At 41.6% G+C, this 17452-nt stretch overlaps 1 protein-coding gene across 1 annotated transcript in view; it reads left to right on the top strand.

The window, feature by feature from the left end:
- dok4 (docking protein 4) overlaps positions 1–15999 on the top strand; it is a 94536-nt gene extending 78537 nt beyond the window's left edge. Inside the window, exons 4-10 of the mRNA XM_028579245.1 lie at positions 4251–4358; positions 5138–5252; positions 6682–6801; positions 9302–9491; positions 12227–12365; positions 13084–13195; positions 14746–15999. Of these exons, the coding sequence (XP_028435046.1) occupies positions 4251–4358; positions 5138–5252; positions 6682–6801; positions 9302–9491; positions 12227–12365; positions 13084–13195; positions 14746–14891 (930 nt within the window). The 3' untranslated portion in view covers positions 14892–15999. The remainder of the gene's footprint in view (positions 1–4250; positions 4359–5137; positions 5253–6681; positions 6802–9301; positions 9492–12226; positions 12366–13083; positions 13196–14745) is intronic.
- Positions 16000–17452: the final 1453 nt, after the last annotated feature.

The raw sequence follows: 17452 nt of genomic DNA, 5'->3' as shown, positions 1-17452 counted from the left end.
ACCGTAATGTTGTCATTTCTTTGATTAAATGGATTTTTATCAAATTTGTATCCAAAAATGTATCAGGAGCCAGTATCGAGGTCACGGTATCAGTATCAAAAATCTTTGAACGATACCCAGTCCTACACGTAATCACATTGCAGTACAAATATGATGCTGGAGTAGAAAGTCCTCCAGTGTTTGAGTTGAGTCAGTGTGCAGCGCCCAGGTCAGACCCTCGGTGGCCCACATCATCACTCTCATCGCTCTCACCAACCAGCCAGCTGTTTTCAGAGACAAAGCTGTGATAAAGCCACTGAACCCTACCTGCTCAGCACCAACAGCGGACAGACACAGGAAGAGTCTAGCTGGTGAACATAGTGGAGCATTTAGTAGTTAAAGAGACAGATATTTCCCTCAGGAGTTGGTGGAGACCAATCAAGGAGAGTGAATATTGACATTCATCAATTTGTCAGAAACTCAACTCCAAAGAAATGATAAAGTGCATATATATATATATATATATATATATATATATAGTCTATCATACTATATGATCAGCACCACTCACTTTATCATGTCATTATGTCTTCAAATACTCTGTATAGTTTATATTTTTGATTCTATTCTATTTTTGGTTTCTTATTATTTATTTCTGTTCCTTTCCATGCTTATCTGTAGTTATTTCTGTTGATTCTTTTGTACTGATGCAACAACCGTAATTTCCCCTATAGGGATCAATAAAGGTGTATCTTATCTCATATCAAGTGTAACTGCCATAACAGCTTTGTTATTGGGGTAATAACAAAAAATGTAAAAAAGAATTGCCAGCCAATATCAGTTTTCGTTTGTTTTGGACAGGTGTTGGCAACTGTGAAGGGGCAGTGTTAGGGGGATACAGCATGAATATGTGTCAAATTATTAAATTAATAATTAATGTCTGGTGGAAGCCAAAGTTTTTGTTTTTTCTTCATGTACATCCCTTCTGCTTTCATGTCTACTATCTCTTTTTAGCCCCTCCTCCACATCATCCCTCTCCCTCCTCGCCTTCATCTTTCCTTCCCCGATATCGCTTCCCCATCCTGTGTTTGAAGTAATCGGGTCTCTGCAGTGGGAAGTGCTAAGTGAAGTTAAAGAGAGGAGGCAGCGAATGGGGAGGGAGGGAGCGGCGAGTGCTAATTGCTCCCTTCTCACATCTTCAAAGGTGAAACTGATGTGAAACAGTTTGTGGTTTCTGTTATTCCAGAGGGCTTCGCTTACATTAACACATGAGGAAATGATGACGTTAGACCAGGCACGATGCTACTCTAACCTTTAAGTGCCCTGTCGGCACGAGATCTGAATGGATACGTGGGCATTTTGAGTAATGGTCGGCTGTTTTTCTTCATTCATCACGCATTTTCCCTAGCCTGGTCCTACCAGACTCTGGTACATTTCATTTGTACAGAGAGTCTGGCCACTCTCCATTGACAAGTGTTAACTTCCTTGAAGGCGGGTACTCTGTTGAAGTTTAAAACTATTGGATCCGCCCAGAGCCACTCTCTACACACAACCAATCTCTAACGTTTGGTTGTGACGTACTGTATGTCATGCGCATGTGCAACAAGTGGGGAGACCAACAACTATCGGCTTATATTTAGCATTAGCATCGCTAGCGTTAGCCTTAGCCAACTCCTTCACCACTAACGAAGTGAGCTGGAAAATCTAACTTTTCCCGAACCCCGTGGGGAGGAGGGCCACAACATCATGGACACCAACACAACTCAGCAAAGATTGTTCTTGCTCGGGCTTTAACTTCTGGATATTCGGCAGCGTTGCCACAACGGACCGAATGGCTTCGCTCGCATCTTTCTAGCGCACGTCCTCAACACTCCCTCTGTTCGCTGATTGGACCGCCAAATATTTGGCCGGAGAAAACCCAAGAATATACCGCAAACCCAGACGGAGTACTGAAGGGAAATGAAAATTGAGTGGAAGTACGTAGGAGGGCAGAGCCAGGCTATATGTGCCCGTCAGTTCAACTGAAATCAGTATTTCTTCATTTTTAAGTGTGTGCTCAGACTAGATTAGCCACATGTGAAAATGAAAATGTATTCTGAGTTTAAAGTCAGAATTGTGAGAAATAAAGTCAGAATCCTGAGAATAAAGTCAGAGTCCTGAGAATAAAGTCAGAATATCTTCTCAAATACATGTTTCACATTGGCCCTAAATCCTCTTCCATATATTTCAAATGTAAAAAAAACTATGATTTACTAAATGATTTGGTTCAAAAACCAAATCATTTCAGACTGATTGAGAAGAGATTAGAAGGAGAAGAGATTTGAAAGGATGACATGTGATACATTAGCACTGCTGTGTTATTTATATGTCTTCTTTCACACCCCTCCGTGCTGCATGAGTCACTGTTCCAGCCACAGAAGTAGCAACACAGAATTATTTATCAGAAAGTGTCGCATCTCATTAAATGAAGATATCCATATCCATCAGCTTCCCTTTCTGAAAGATGCATTTAGCCTATTTATTTTTAATGCCTATCTTACATCTTTAAGACAGGTGGTTCAGCATCATGGGAAGTCCTGCCTTGCAGATTTACCCTGTATGAATACATTAAACCAAAAAGTCACATGGAATTATCTTATTGCAAGTGCTGATTTTTTTTATTTTTTTTTAAAAGGCTGCATTTCTGCGCCTCCAAGCTCAGTTAGTTGTCTATGTAGTTTTCTATACATCACAGAGCAGCAGCCAGAGGACATGCATGAGTTTTTAGAAAGAGCTGCGAGTCACTTTTTCTCCACTGGACAACATTTTACTGCATTGCTCTCTCCATCTTCACATAAAACCCAAAGCCTCAACAACTAGTTCACAGCCTTGTTCTCAGGTCTTTTCAGGCTCATTCGGGTACATTTTGGAAGTACCCAACTGAAGGCAGAAAGGAGGTGTAAGGGATCACCAGTGAAGCAAATCAATCACTCGATATTTAATGATGTAGCCTTTCACAGCAACTAGCTGGTAGCCAAAGTGCTTTACATCAAGGAACAAGAATTAAACAAAGCATACAGTTAAATCAGAAAAGAATAAAATCTAACATCAGAAAAGGTTACATAAAAGCAGGAGGAAGAAAGGAAAATGTCACGGCGCTACTATGTATTAAAAGCCATTCTAAATAAATATGTTTTGAGGTTAGGTTTAAAAAGAGCTAGGTCTGTAATAGTGCAAATGTCAAGGGGTAACCTGTTCCAAAGTCTCGGGGCACATCAGCCCACAGTTTATATCTCGACCGTGGGACTTCTAAAATGAGGTGCTTCGGTGATGCAAGGACCTGTTGTGCTCGCTAAGGGTTAAAATCTCGGCCAAATACGCAGAGGCCAGGCCATTAACGGCCTTAAAAAAAAAACATTAAAATCATAAAATTGATTCTAAAATGCACCGGGAGCCAATAGAGAGTGTAAAGAACGGGGGTAATGTGTGCACGTCTGGAGGGTATTCGTAAAAGTTTTCCTTAAATAACTGCAAGTTACGTTGAAGTCAAACTTTGACCCTTGACATTTTTATTTTTAACCCTCATGTTGTCCTGGGGTCAAATTTGACCCGTTTCCAAGTTGTTGTTTTTTTTATATCAGAAATATGGGAGGTCGAAAAATAAGCTTCGGAAATGTCGAACAAGGTGACAAAACGTTGGGGGACTACGAAAAAAACTTCAAAAACACCAGAAGTAAGTGTCAAAAACTTTGGAAAAAGTGGCTAAGACGTCAAAAAAGTGACAAAATGTCAACAACAGGGACAAAGACATTGGGGGGTGGGGGCGGATCAATAAAACATTTTGAGAAAAAGACAATCATTTTTTTGTTGTTGAAAAGAGCAACAAAACAAGTTTTTTTTTCATGGTCGAGGGAAAGACAACACATGGGTTAAATGCAATGCTTTTGACATTTTTGTTGTATTAATGACCATAGTATGTGTGATACAGCTGTTCTCAGCTTAGCAAATAAACATAAATACAACAGAATCAACGATAAATGAAGGATTAATGAGGTAACAGACAAACGCATCATGTCAGCAAGTCCACATATGATAGCATACAATACGTACTCCTTTAATAAAAACAGTCCACTGTAGGCCTTTTTATTTCTGTTACTAGTTATTAGTGACTTTCTCTCCCAAAAAAACCTCAATGTACAGGACTTGTTTTGGTTCTGTCACATAAGATAACACAAAAATATGTAATATTGTAATAATGTTGGTGTGTGTCTGTGTGTGTGTGTGTGTTACAGATCTATCGGCGTTGCTGGCTGGTTTTCAAGAAGTCATCCAGCAAAGGACCTCGTCGTCTGGAGAAATACCCTGATGAGAAATCTGCCTACATCAGAGCCTTTCCTAAGGTGTGTGTGTGTGTGTGTGTGTGTGTGTGTGTGTGTGTGTGTGTGTGTGTGTGTGTGTGTGTGTGTGTGTGTGTGTGTGTGTGTGTGTGTGTGTGTGTGTGTGTGTGTGTGTGTGTGTGTGTGTGTGTGTGTGTGTGTGTGTGTGTGTGTGTGTGTGCGTGCGTGCGTGCATGTGCGTGCATGTGTGTGTGATAAGTATACTCTGCAGGAGAAAACACCAAAGCTAAAGAGTTGACAGAAACACACTGACAGGGATGAAAGCAGTCAGCCTCCACATTAAAGTCTGATTCTTTTACTTCTGAGCTCAGCGAGAATCAACATCCTTTCTTCTTCTCTTTTACTAGACTCTCTCTCTCTCTCAGAACTCACTCATCTTTCACTCTTCATCATCATCACCTCTCCCTCACTTGACCTTCCACTTTTACACCGGCGGAGTTAAAGAGAAGTTGTCGAGTGACTTTGTTCTATTTTTCATCAGTTTTTTTCCCCCCCTAGTATTTTCAACATTAGCACAATATCATTTTCCACCTCAAGACATGGTGATGAATGTGATAGTTAAAAAAAAAAAAAAGCTGTATATTTTGGGTTATCTTCAGGAGAAAGTTGTCAGTCACTGCCCTAATCTAAAAATCCTCTCAACCTCTTTTCAAGTCACCATTCCAGCCTAAATATGATGGGTTTTACCAAGGTGTCATCCCTTTAATCAAATGGTAAGAAGTGAAATAATCAGCCCCGATTTCCACTTTGTTAACCATTTTTACCTTCAATCCGTTACCTAGGTGACAGAGATTAGCAACGTCAAGAATATCACACGGCTGCCCCGAGATACCAAGCGACAGGCGGTGGCCATTGTGTTTACAGACGACACGTCGCGCACCTTCACCTGCGAATCAGGTAACAGAGGGACAGCTCCGTATTGTCAGGACTTGACCCTTATCTCTCACTTCTAGTAGATGTCATCTCTCTTTATGTCTCTGTCTGTCTCTCTCTCTCTCTCTCTCTCTCTCTCTTTCCCTCTCTTTTCTTCTCAATTCAATTCAAAGGGGCTTTATTGCCATGAAAATTTCAATAGTCAAAGAAAGTTTCTCTCTCGCGCTCTCAACTTCAGTTTAAAGGCACACTATGCAAGATTTCTCCCTTAATATAACAGCTTCAAAGTCATTTTGATGGTAAACAAACTCGTAGTAGGGCGAATCATCCCCAATAGCAAAGCAAGGCCTTTTAAAGTGCCCATATTATGAAAAATAATATTTGTTTGTGTGCTGTTATTTTGTGTCTCTGGTGCTTCCACACGCATACAAACTTAGAAAAAACAAACATCCATGCTGTTTTGAGTGAGATACGGTTTCTGAATGTATCCTGCCTTCAGTCTCCGGGTGAGCTGTTCGGAACGAGTAGGCTTACCGTAGCATGCTAGCTCGTTCTCAATGGCAAAACACTGCTACAACACACACTAGTTCACCATAATCTACAAAAGAACTACTTCCATGTCCCTGTTCTGCAGGTATTCCACGCAAAGTTGGAAGTGCGGCCTCGTTTAGAAGAAGTCTCCAAGCTAATCCTGCCTTGTACTGGCTGAAGTTGTAGAAACAAACAGCTAGCTGATGTGATCCTTACCTAGCTACTGCGCATGTGCGCCTCTCAACAAAGATGGGATAGAAGTGCGATGCCTCACTCTGTAGCTAAAACAGAGACCTGAACACACAGGGTGAAAAGAGGAGCCGCAGCAATGTGCAGAACAACAAAAATATGGTGTTTTTTGAAAATCAAACCATGTAAACCTATTCTGGTACATCCTCAAAATACAATTATGAACCTGAAAATGAGCATAATATGGGCACTTTAAAGAGCTTTATTGGCATGACTCGACATTGCTTATTTGATTGACAAAGCAGATTATATATAATGAAAAGGAAATTAACAATAACTGGCACAACATAAACTGTAACATGAACACCAACTTAAACATGACGTGATAAAGGCACGAAATTTACAATGGCACAGCAAAATCCTTACCACATTGTTATAACTCTGACATATTTACATATTTACAGGAAGCTATTGATCTAGATGGGTGTTTAGTTGTTAGAAACGGATGTTTACTCCTGTGTGGTGTTTCCGTGGTCATCTCTTGATTTTGTGGCAGGAGGCGACATAATTAGCTGCTAAGATGCAGCAGTTTTGAGTTCTCGCCTAAAACACATTTCAGTTCTTCCCCGTCTGAAAGCGTCTCGATAGCTTTACACTGACTTTTGAATTAGGGGAAGAAGATTTGTCTAAATGGCTTGTATTTGTGTGTGTGTGTGTGTATCTCTCTCTCCAGAGCTAGAGGCGGAGGACTGGTTTAAGACGCTGTCCATTGAGTGCCTGGGCACACGGCTCAATGACATCAGTATGGGAGAGCCGGATCTCCTGGCTGCTGGAGTGCAGTGTGAACACACAGGTCATTCCCACACAAATACACAAAATCACACATGCACAGTAAAAGGTTCCATCTCAAGGGGACGTTTAAGGTTCTACTGCCACCATGGCAGATCTGGGGTTTAGTTTTGGGCCTCCGGCTCAGATTGGCTCTCCTTCAAACACAACTGGTGGTGGTGATCGCGTTCCCCCGCCAGGAACCAAGACACCGCAGAAGACTCGAGCGGTTGCGGTACTCATACTGACCGACAGACTCACGCACTGGCCACGGTTACATTCGGTAGCCTGGTGCGGTCTCCTCATGACAGTCTAACTACCATGTAGCAACATTCACTTCTAAAAGTTAACATAACTACCAAGATAACATTACGTGTATTTGTATGTGATATACTTTCCCCTTGGTAATGTAGCATATGAATTTCCATGAACACATTTATTAAATGCATGAATTTGTATGTACATAATCATCTAAGATGCACGAGAAATAAAGGCTTCTGGGATCGGTTAATAACTCAAACTTGCCGAGAACCTAGACACCCGTTTGAATATAGACTCATGCAGTAGCCTCGGTTACGGTCTCGTTCAGTAGCCTGGTGCGCGGTCTCCTCGTGACAGCCTAGCCTAGCTACCACGTAGCAACATTCACCTCTCTAACATTTAACTTAACATAACTACCAAGATAACATGGCGTGTATTTGTATGAGATGTACTGTACTTCCCCATTGATAATGTGTGAATTGCCATGAACACTATCCTCTAAGATGCACCAGAAACAAGGCTTGGTTACATTACACTCGAGCGGGCCGGCCGGTTGCACGGTTACATTCGGTCTCGTTCAGTAGCCTGGTGCACGGTCTAGGTAGCTCATTTCCTGATTGATTCTACCACCACCACTCCAGGGGAGGCGCTAATGAGCTAGATTACTACACACACAGTAGGAGAAGAATACCAGCTACACACAATGGCACGAATGAAGTAAAAGAAAAAAAACAGGAGTGAGTCGGTTCATTGCTGTTCATTGACGTATGGCACTCGAGTCTCCCGGTTCAGTGACAAGAGTCGGGTTACTTAACCGGCTCTTTGATCAGTTGGTCAACACTAGTGCACACAGCCCGTATTCGGAAACTGTCTTTAAACGGGCCATCAGGACTGCTGTACGGTTGTGATGTCACAACTATACTATATTAAGCAGAATGCGTTGCGTCAGTGCCTTTACAGTCATTCCCCGGCTGCAATGATGGTGCAGAGACGCTGAGAGTGCAGATGTGGAAGACCCGGAAATGCTGACCAATCAGAGCAGACTGGGATTTTTCAGGAGGGGTTTCTTAAAGAGACAGGTGCTAAAATGAAGCGTTTCAGACAGAGGGTGAATACAGGTTTATTCAGAGTTTTTTTCAACATTAAAGCATGTAAAGATATTCTAGTAGAAACCCAAAATACATTTATATACCTAAAAATGAGCATAATAGGGGACCTTTAAACCATTTCTGGAAGCTATGGTCTTTTTTAATTTTTACATACTGTACAGTATGTTATATCCTCTAAATTGCATATACACTAGGGTTTCTAGCATCGTCTTTTGAAACTTGTTTGTGGGGTTTTCTGTCCATATTCAAAGCTGGAAAGGTGTTTTTTTTTTTAAATATTAAACTAACAATTTTTTTGTTAGCATTCAACATTTTATCCTATGAGCCTTCTATGAGCTCCAGGAACTCTGTCAGAGACTCATGGCTGCTGAATTTGATGTTAACAAAGAAATCTTTTAGCTGTTGGAATACTGTAACAAGCTTTTCAGATGTTACTGTCCACTACAGTAGACAGATACATTTCCGAGGCAACTTCAGTGATTTGACCGCGATTAACCAAACATGCTACAGGGGGGCAACCGAGTCTGATAACTTTAGACAACATAGGGAACAAAACGGGAGCGGGACGGGATTCAGGAGTCTTTCTCTCGGGATTTTGCAGGACAGGATTTTTGGGGCAGGGGCAGTCACGTGATCGGGATATGACGGGAGTATTTTCGTGGGCTCGAGATGGAATGGGAGCGACAATTGATTCCCATGTCACCCTCTGCCGAGTACCGATCCAATACCAGTATGGATGTGAAATGATTTCTATCATTGTTATACAGTCTGGCTCAGGTTAAACCGTTTGTGAAACATAAACAAACAAACAATGAATGCCATAGAATTTTATTTCATTATCCAGTCAGTCGTAACGGAAAAAGAACATAAATAAACAACTTTTAAAGTAGATTTTCCTCAGGGCTAAATTACGTGGTATCGGATCGGTGCACAAACTCCAGTACTTACCGATACCAGCATTTTAGGCGGTATTGGACGCTTTTCCGATACTGGGAACGGTATCGAAACATCTCTACCCAGAACAGAGCTGACCTGTGGGGCAGGACGTCTGCTCTCTGTTAACTCTGTTAACTCTCGATGCTGGTGAAATCCCTGAAGCAAGTCACGCTGCGCTGTCAATGGGTCCCTGAAGTTGTTCCTGTCATCTCTCCTCAGAGCGCTTCAACGTGTTCCTCCTCCCCTGTCCCAACCTGGACATCTATGGGGAGTGCATGATGCAGATCACCCACGAGAACATTTACCTGTGGGACATTCACAACCCTCGCACCAAGCTGGTCACCTGGCCTCTCTGCTCCCTGCGGCGCTACGGACGGGACGCCACCCGCTTCACCTTCGAAGCCGGCCGGTGAGTCCAGGAGTGGGATGGCTTAGGGGAGGGAGGGAGGGGGGATGTTTGATTGCTGAACCCCCCCTTTTGAATCCCCCCTTTTTTATTTATTTTTTTAGCCAAGTACCCCCTGAACAGCACAAAACATTTTGGGTAGAAAAAACAGGTACCCCCTGCAGTACACCAAAGTACTAGTACTGCCATGCATCATAGGTTGCCACACACATACAGGGACAACACATCCATTGTTATAGAAGTGTGTATTTCAGATAAAGCTGTCAAACATTTATTACAACTCACTGACTTGTCAGTCATCTTACGGTCAGGCCAAGGATACCTCTCTCTCTCTCTCTCTCTCTCTCTCTCTCTCTCTCTCTCTCTCTCTCTCTCTCTCTCTGATTGAATAGGTTAGACAATGAATCAATGCTGGGTCAGACCTCCTTATCTCTTCCTCTTTGATAAAACCTGACGAGCTATGATTAGGTGTGTGTGTGTGTGTGTGTGTGTGTGTGTGTGTGTGTGTGTGTGTGTGTGTGTGTGTGTGTGTGTGTGTGTGTGTGTGTGTGTGTGTGTGTGTGTGTGTGTGTGTGTGTGTGTGTGTGGCAAGAGAGCCCTCTGTCTGTGGGCATGTTGCACTGCGTCACTCCCAAAGACTGTCTCGTTTGTAATGCATTCATTTACAGCTAGTTTACAGCCATTCGTTTTCCTAACAACATTGCTGACATGTATTACTACCATCACAATATGGACACACTATTTTCATTTACTAATAATCGCTTGGGAATTGATGATCAGAGAGCCTTAGGACTCAATGCCAATCCCAGCCACTAAAGTGTGAGGTCATCTGTGAAAGGGCACTGAGTGTGTGCAGACGTGCACTTGTTCTTTTTGGTCATTTATATGTTACAGGCTGTGTGCAAAAGAGTTGGATCAAGTGGAATATGAATTGTGGGCTTTGCAAACAAGCCAGGAGTTTAACTCCTAAATCATATGGCTGACAGGCAACTCAATCATTGGACAGTTTTGGTGATGCCATCCTGCATCGTCACCGCCTCATGCTCCCACATTAGGAAATAAAATTGATTGACTTGTGTATTTATGTCATCTAATGTCACAAAGAGCTCTCAGTGATTATTGACATGATTATAATTAGTTGAGCTCATTTTATGAATAATGACACACATGTAAAAATAGGACAAAAAGAAGATACAGTAATACAGTAAGTTTGAGTGTATTTGTAGCATGTGAACGTGTCTTTTAGTGTTGAAAAAAGCGCTATGGTTATAAAATGCTTAATTATTATATCTCAAGTGTAGTTGTTTAACTCCTTTATACTTTATAATGTATCGCCTCTCCTTCTCCGGTGGTCTCAGTCTGCTTGTTTGGTCAATGATTATCTGATTATGTTCTCCCAATTCTTGACTAACTCATAAACAGGTATTTCTGAGCTCTTTTTGACAACAGATGACGTAAATACACACATCAGGTTCAGTAAAGTGCTGCATGACTTGCTGTCAATCAATCAGTTGATTTCATTTCCCCATGTGGGTTCATAGAGCGGTGACGATGCAGGATGACATCAAAACAGTCCGATTAATAAGTTATCTGTCAGTCCACTTGTGACTGACTTTATGTTAAAGCTATAGAGCGTAGTTTCTGTCGCCCCCATGATGTTTTTCTAAGTAATGACAACAACACGGCCCTTCCTCCATGCTTTTGCTTGTAGCCAAGGAGGACACGGAGGATTAAAAAAACATAATGGACTCTTCAGAAGAGGTAATTATCTTCACTCGAATTTCGGGGAAAGTCGCCGGACGACACCATTTAGTAAAAATAGCCATGCTGAGAAATACAGCGGGTACAGAGAGTTTTGTGGAGCTCATCGGCTTAATTAGCTTTGTATCAACTCATTTAGCAATGGCTTGAATGTAACGTTCAAGAATATAAATGCCACTTTATGCCACTTTAACTATGATTACAGCTAAGGCCTAGTCCACACATACTGTACATAGGGGATTTTTTTTTTAAACTTAGCTTCTTCTCTGCTTTTTGGCTATAAATATAAAATAGTGCTGGTTTGAACCGCTAACAGGAAGTTTCACATGGTTTCGCATACATGTACAGTTACTTACTCTTCCATTATATTTAGTAACAGAGGTGTTGGAATGGTACAGAGCCAGGTAACCTTCCGGTAACAGCTTGTTTTCAGGCTTCTGATTGGCCAACATGGCTTTAGGGTTAGGGTTATATCGCCACCTGTTGGTTTGTCATGGTCTTCACAGCGTTTCAGTTGTGTTTTCACGTTCTAATTTGGACGGAGATTTCTCTTCTTTAAATAGTGTTTGTGTGGACAGGATTTTTCTTGAGAATGAGGTAGGGAAAAACAGGTATGTTTTCAAAAATACCCATGTATGAGTGGACTAGGCCAGAAGGATACAATGCATCATGTTTTTTCTCTGATCTGGACCAAATGTACTCCACTCAAGTGAACTAAATACTATTTATATCGGAATTCTGGTTGGGACACGGGGTGGAACGGCTTTAAAACTGTTGTTGTCAGAATGAAACAGCATTTAGATCAGAGGACACCGATTCACTCCCTGAAATCCCACGTTGATTAATTTCTATTAGGTGTAGTAGGAGTACGAGCTCATTAAAGTATGTATGTAAGTACTGTAACATTCTCCATTATATTGTGCTGGCCATTATGCCAGCCCGTGCTGTTTTGTACACTGAGTTGCTGTTATGTGCAGGATGTGTGACAGCGGTGAAGGCCTCTACACCTTCCAGACCAGAGAGGGAGAGCAGATCTACCAGAGGGTTCACTCCTCCACGCTGGCTATCGCCGAGCAGCACAAGAAGGTCCTGCTGGAGATGGAGAAAAACAGCAGGGTGAGAGCCCTTGGGCATATGTTTAGTTTCAACAATGGGGAGGGGGGGTAACATTATAACCGGGGGTTCTGTTTGTGGGTCCTCCCCCAAACCCTTTTGAGCGTCAAACACTTCATACAGTATACTTTGTCTGAAATGTTTGAAAAACATATATTGACTGGTAAGAACTAGGGCTGGATCTGAATATCAGACTATACGGATATTCATTTGTTGGGTAGGTATTCAATTTTCAATTGTGGGATTTGATCATTGTTTTATTTGTTTTTGCTTTTTGCTGTAATAAAGTCCAGACGGATTCAACTTTTGGAGAAACGCGACCATAAAAAGCAGACCTAAGAAGGATATATACATTTCTTGCCTCTTTTTAGGGAGTGGGTTGTCTTTCATATTTTTTGAGGGGGGACAAATCTCCCACTTCTAAATATTGAGGGGGACATATCCCCTGCATCTCCCCTGAAATCTACGCCTATGCTAACATCCGTACATCCAGCTTATGTTCACAAATATTTAGATTGAACTTTCCCAGGCCATGCAAATAACAAATTGTAATTCTTAATTTAGGTGGTGTTCCCCTTGAAGTTTCCTGTGATAATGCAGTAGTTCTGTGGTAGAAATTCACTAAAATATCTGTAGACATTGTTAATTGTGGTTGAAATCTACAGTGCTCTTTTGTTAAATTCCTGATGTTGTGTGTTGTGTTTATGCTTATGACTCCCAGTTGATGTCTGTGGGTTCAGAGCCTGGCTCCTACCCCTGCACCCCAACCGCCATCCTGCCCCGATCCGTCTACTGGCACCACATCACTGGAAACCAGACCGGCATGGATCCTGGTACCGGAATGCCCCACACAGGCCTTTTGGGCAATTTCTATCTACTCTTTTTCTTATGGCATTCTATTTTATACAACTCTATATGTATAGTGCAAAAACATGCCATTTGTATTGTGCCTGTTCTGGATTTCCTGGCTCCAAACAAACCTGCTGGCACCAACATGGCTGAAGGAGAAGTTATAAACACCAAAGTGTTAAGGGCAAACTTTGATATTTTTCAACCTGGACCCTATTTTCCCATGTTTTTGTGCTATTTTTGACTAATTGGGACAACAATGTTTTGTCAGTTGCAAAAACAGCACTACTCAATGTAAATTGTGCATAATTTCCCAATAGGATTACATTGCAGCCTGTTTTTTGCAGCTGCAGGGCTCTCGCTCAATACAATCAATCCATTTTTTTGTGTCACATGAAATTGTACAAGGTACAATTCCAGTTAAATGTTATCCCGTAAGTTCCTTTATCCTATTCAGGATTCATCATAAAACCTAGTCTCGCATTGCCAGACCTTGCTCCACAGCGCTGTGGAGTAACATCTGGCTACACCACACATACATTCTTTGCATTTCTTCAAACCAATCACAATCGTCCTGAGCGGCGTTAAGCTCCGACACAGCAATGGTGGCTCTGCAAAATAGTCTCGGGAAGGAACTTGTTTTGGTGGAACATTTGCTCCCCGCAAAACAAAACGCCACATACAATATTAAATGAAGTTAACAGTTCACACAACACAGTAACGTGAGCTATTTAAATTAGCTGGATACATGGTTAAACCTCATTTGCCATTACCAGTGTATCGCCATGTGTACTTCGTCCACAACAATCCCACCAATCAGTCCCAAAATGTTACCCTGGAAATCCAGAGCACAATTTGAATTTGCTCAGCGAGTCACTCTGGCATTGAGTAATGATGCTCATTACCCATGCCCTTGGAGCCGAGCTGCACCAATCACATCGGTGTATCTGATATAGGCGGGCCAGAGGCGAGCTAAACAGATAATGACAGCGCTGCGACGTCTAAGTCTGGAATCAGTCAGTAAACATTGGTCGTAGTGTTATCCAATTGCGTGCAGTGATATTTTCAAATGCATGCTTGGTGCCGCCCCTCGAGTTGGGCCACTTTCATTACTCATAGCCAGACCCTTAATCTTTCGAATTTGGGTCTGGATTTCCAGGCTACCAAAACGTCCCAGTTAGAGAGGAAGTGCCGTAAACATATTCTTTGTAAATCTTTACAATTCCAGTACACTCTTGCCCAATGGATTTGGTTGGGATGTGGGCAGTTTGGATCAATTTCAAAACTTGTTGTGCCCATTAGTCACTTAGGCACAAAACGTGGGATAATCAGGTCCAGGTTGTAAAATGCAGAAGTTTCCAGAAGTACAGAGCAGGAGTCAGGCCCAGCTTAGCATAAAGAGTGGAAGCAAGGGGAAACAGCTAGCCTGGTGCTGTCCACAGTGAAAAAAAAACACACCTAGCAGCATTTCTAATGACCACATTGTATGTTGTTTGTGCTACAGTAACAGCTGTGTTCCTGCTCTTGTCTGTAGGTGATGCTGCAGAGGACGACCTGCTGTCCACCCGCCTGCCTCCAGACCGCCATGCCACGCTGCCCCTGGCAAACACACATACACAGTCCCAGCCGCACATACCCACACACTCCCCGACACACTACCCCACCTACCCTGGACAGTGACACACACACACACACACACACACACACACACACACACTCAAACACAGAAGAAGATGTGGACTTGGAAAAAGACACAAACACACGCATGCCCACATGCATGCAGGCACACACAATTCAGACACACTGAAACACACTGTCTCTCATTATATTAGTTTTACAGCCCAACGTTACACCTCACAGGAGATGTTGTAGCCTAACACTGGCCAAAAGACCATGCTGAAAGCAGGAAGTGACAACTAAATACAGCGAAAGACTGCAATGAGATTGGTCTTCCTTACATGACTGCAGCTCCTACAATTCCACAGTAGACGGGGGATATTTGACGTTTTTCCACACTCAGGATAAGAAACTCTGGCAGATTGGCATATATGGCTCTCAGTATGCTTTAAACCACCTAGGATGTATTATGTGTTGTCCAACCAAGTCAAAGTGTTTCCACCTGTTCCGAATGGACACTCTCGAAGGGTGGGTGAAAAGCCTTGAAGAGCGATTTGTAGGGATTTTATTTATTTATTTACTGAATCTATACTACAGTTTTTATTGAAATTATGATTTAAATAGTAAATCTCTGGAACCAAAATTAGGAGGAACCAAAATTACTTTGTGAGATTAGAAAAAAGACTGTGGTTTGGGGTTAAAACAATGTGCATACAGTAATAAATACGTGGAATACATATGAATTAGAGTGCATTGCTTTCCATTCCAACAGCCAGCCTAACACCCCAACTCAATTTAGTGGCTGTAGTCCATCATATGCATATGAATATGTATTTTAAACCTCATTAGTGTCAAAACTAGCACTGGGATCCATATTAATTGACCCAGCTTGGCCGCTCCCTCTTATGTGATACATATTTTTTCATATATATTTCTCTGATTTGAGGAAGACATGAAAACTGATGTCACTGTAATGTATATAGCTTTTTTTTTTTTTTTTTTTTTTTTTTTTTAAACTGATAACGTTTTATTTTATGAGTCCATAAATTCCTTTTAGGGAGAGAGAGACGTGTGTAATTTGGTCCTAATCATAGGGAAATTAGGAATTTCCTTAAAAGAAATGCTTAAAACGTAACTCTCGCCAAAATGCAACCTAGTGATGTGAATGTACCCGAGTCAAACTTTCATTTAAAAGCATAATTAGGACGGAAGTGCCACTTTTAAGATTGACCGTATTCTCGTTTTCGGTCAAATGGCCTTTTGAATGGGAGTGCTAGGGGCACTACTATGATCGCATCAAAATCGCTATTTTTAAAACACTAAAAAGGCTCGACACAACATGAAACTTTGCTCGAAGTATCACCAGGAGCTCTACACATGAACTCCATCATTGAGAACACTGTTTGTGTTCACAATGTTTTACTAAAAAGAAAAGTTTTAAACAACTCACTTTAGCAGTTGTTGTTTACGCTATCTGCCATCTTGTCAGTCAAAAAATTTCGATCTCCGAATGCGAATGAACGGACTCCATAGGACGAAATGTCAATAAGGTCAATATTGTTTTTCACTAACGACAGAACAACAAATTATCCATGCATTTTATATGGAACTAAGCTTTAGGAGCTTTCCATCTTTACTCTCCTCCCTGTTACGTTGCATTCGGAGATCGACACTTTTTGACTGACTAGACGGACAGCGACCGGAAAAACCAACAGCTAAAGTGAGTTGTCAAAACCTTTCTTTTTAGTAAACTCTGTGTACACAAACGGTGTTCTCAATGCTGGAGTTCATGTGTAGAGCCCCTGGTGATACTTCGAGCAAAGTTTCATGTTGTGTCGAGCCTTCTTAGTATTTTAAAAATAGCGATTTTGATGCGATCATAGTAGTGCCCCTAGCTCTCCCATTCAAAAGGCCATTTGACCGAAAATGAGAATTCGATAAATCTTAAAAGTGGCGTTTCCATCCTAATTATGCTTTGAAACGAAAGTTTGACTTGTGTACATTCACTAAAAAGACCCTAGGTTGCATTTTAGCGAGAGCTACGCTTTAATTTAAATTCATTTATTGTTGGAAACCTTACTTTAAATAAATGTTGAATTTTTGTCAGTTTTCAAGAATGAAACCTAACACCATGAATGCCTTTGAGGAGAAACTGTCCAAAAATGTGTGTAGATATCATATTTTGTTGGATTCACTGCATCAACACTTCAAGACTTTTCACCCGACCTTCGAATGTGGCCAAATGGAACCGGTACGAACACTGCAATGTGTTTGACGACATATCATAGAACCTAGTTCGTCAAGGCCTATTAAAGCCTTTATTGACAAACCTATCTTGTTACCAAGCTACCGGGATAGATTTGTTAGAGTTTTAGTGAGGAATCTGTGAAATGCCAAATTTTTGGTCAAACTTCCTCTGTTTCTCATGGTGTGTATAGAGTAGGATTATTAATGCTGGATCTGACATTGTAGCTTGAGTTTCTCACCCCAAAACTGAAAAAATTTCCACATGGCTGCCATGGGATGACGTCAATAAGGCCCAGTGTTTTACATTGAATGCTGTGTGGACCGGGACTTCATGGTGCCTTAATAGCACCACATGGACTGTGCTATCATTGGAAATA

The sequence above is a fragment of the Perca flavescens genome, chromosome 1, assembly GCF_004354835.1.
Source record: "Perca flavescens isolate YP-PL-M2 chromosome 1, PFLA_1.0, whole genome shotgun sequence".
In the NCBI taxonomy this organism is placed as follows: domain Eukaryota; kingdom Metazoa; phylum Chordata; class Actinopteri; order Perciformes; family Percidae; genus Perca; species Perca flavescens.
Note: the sequence above shows the minus strand (reverse complement) of the source record. Positions and strands in the feature narration are given on the sequence as shown.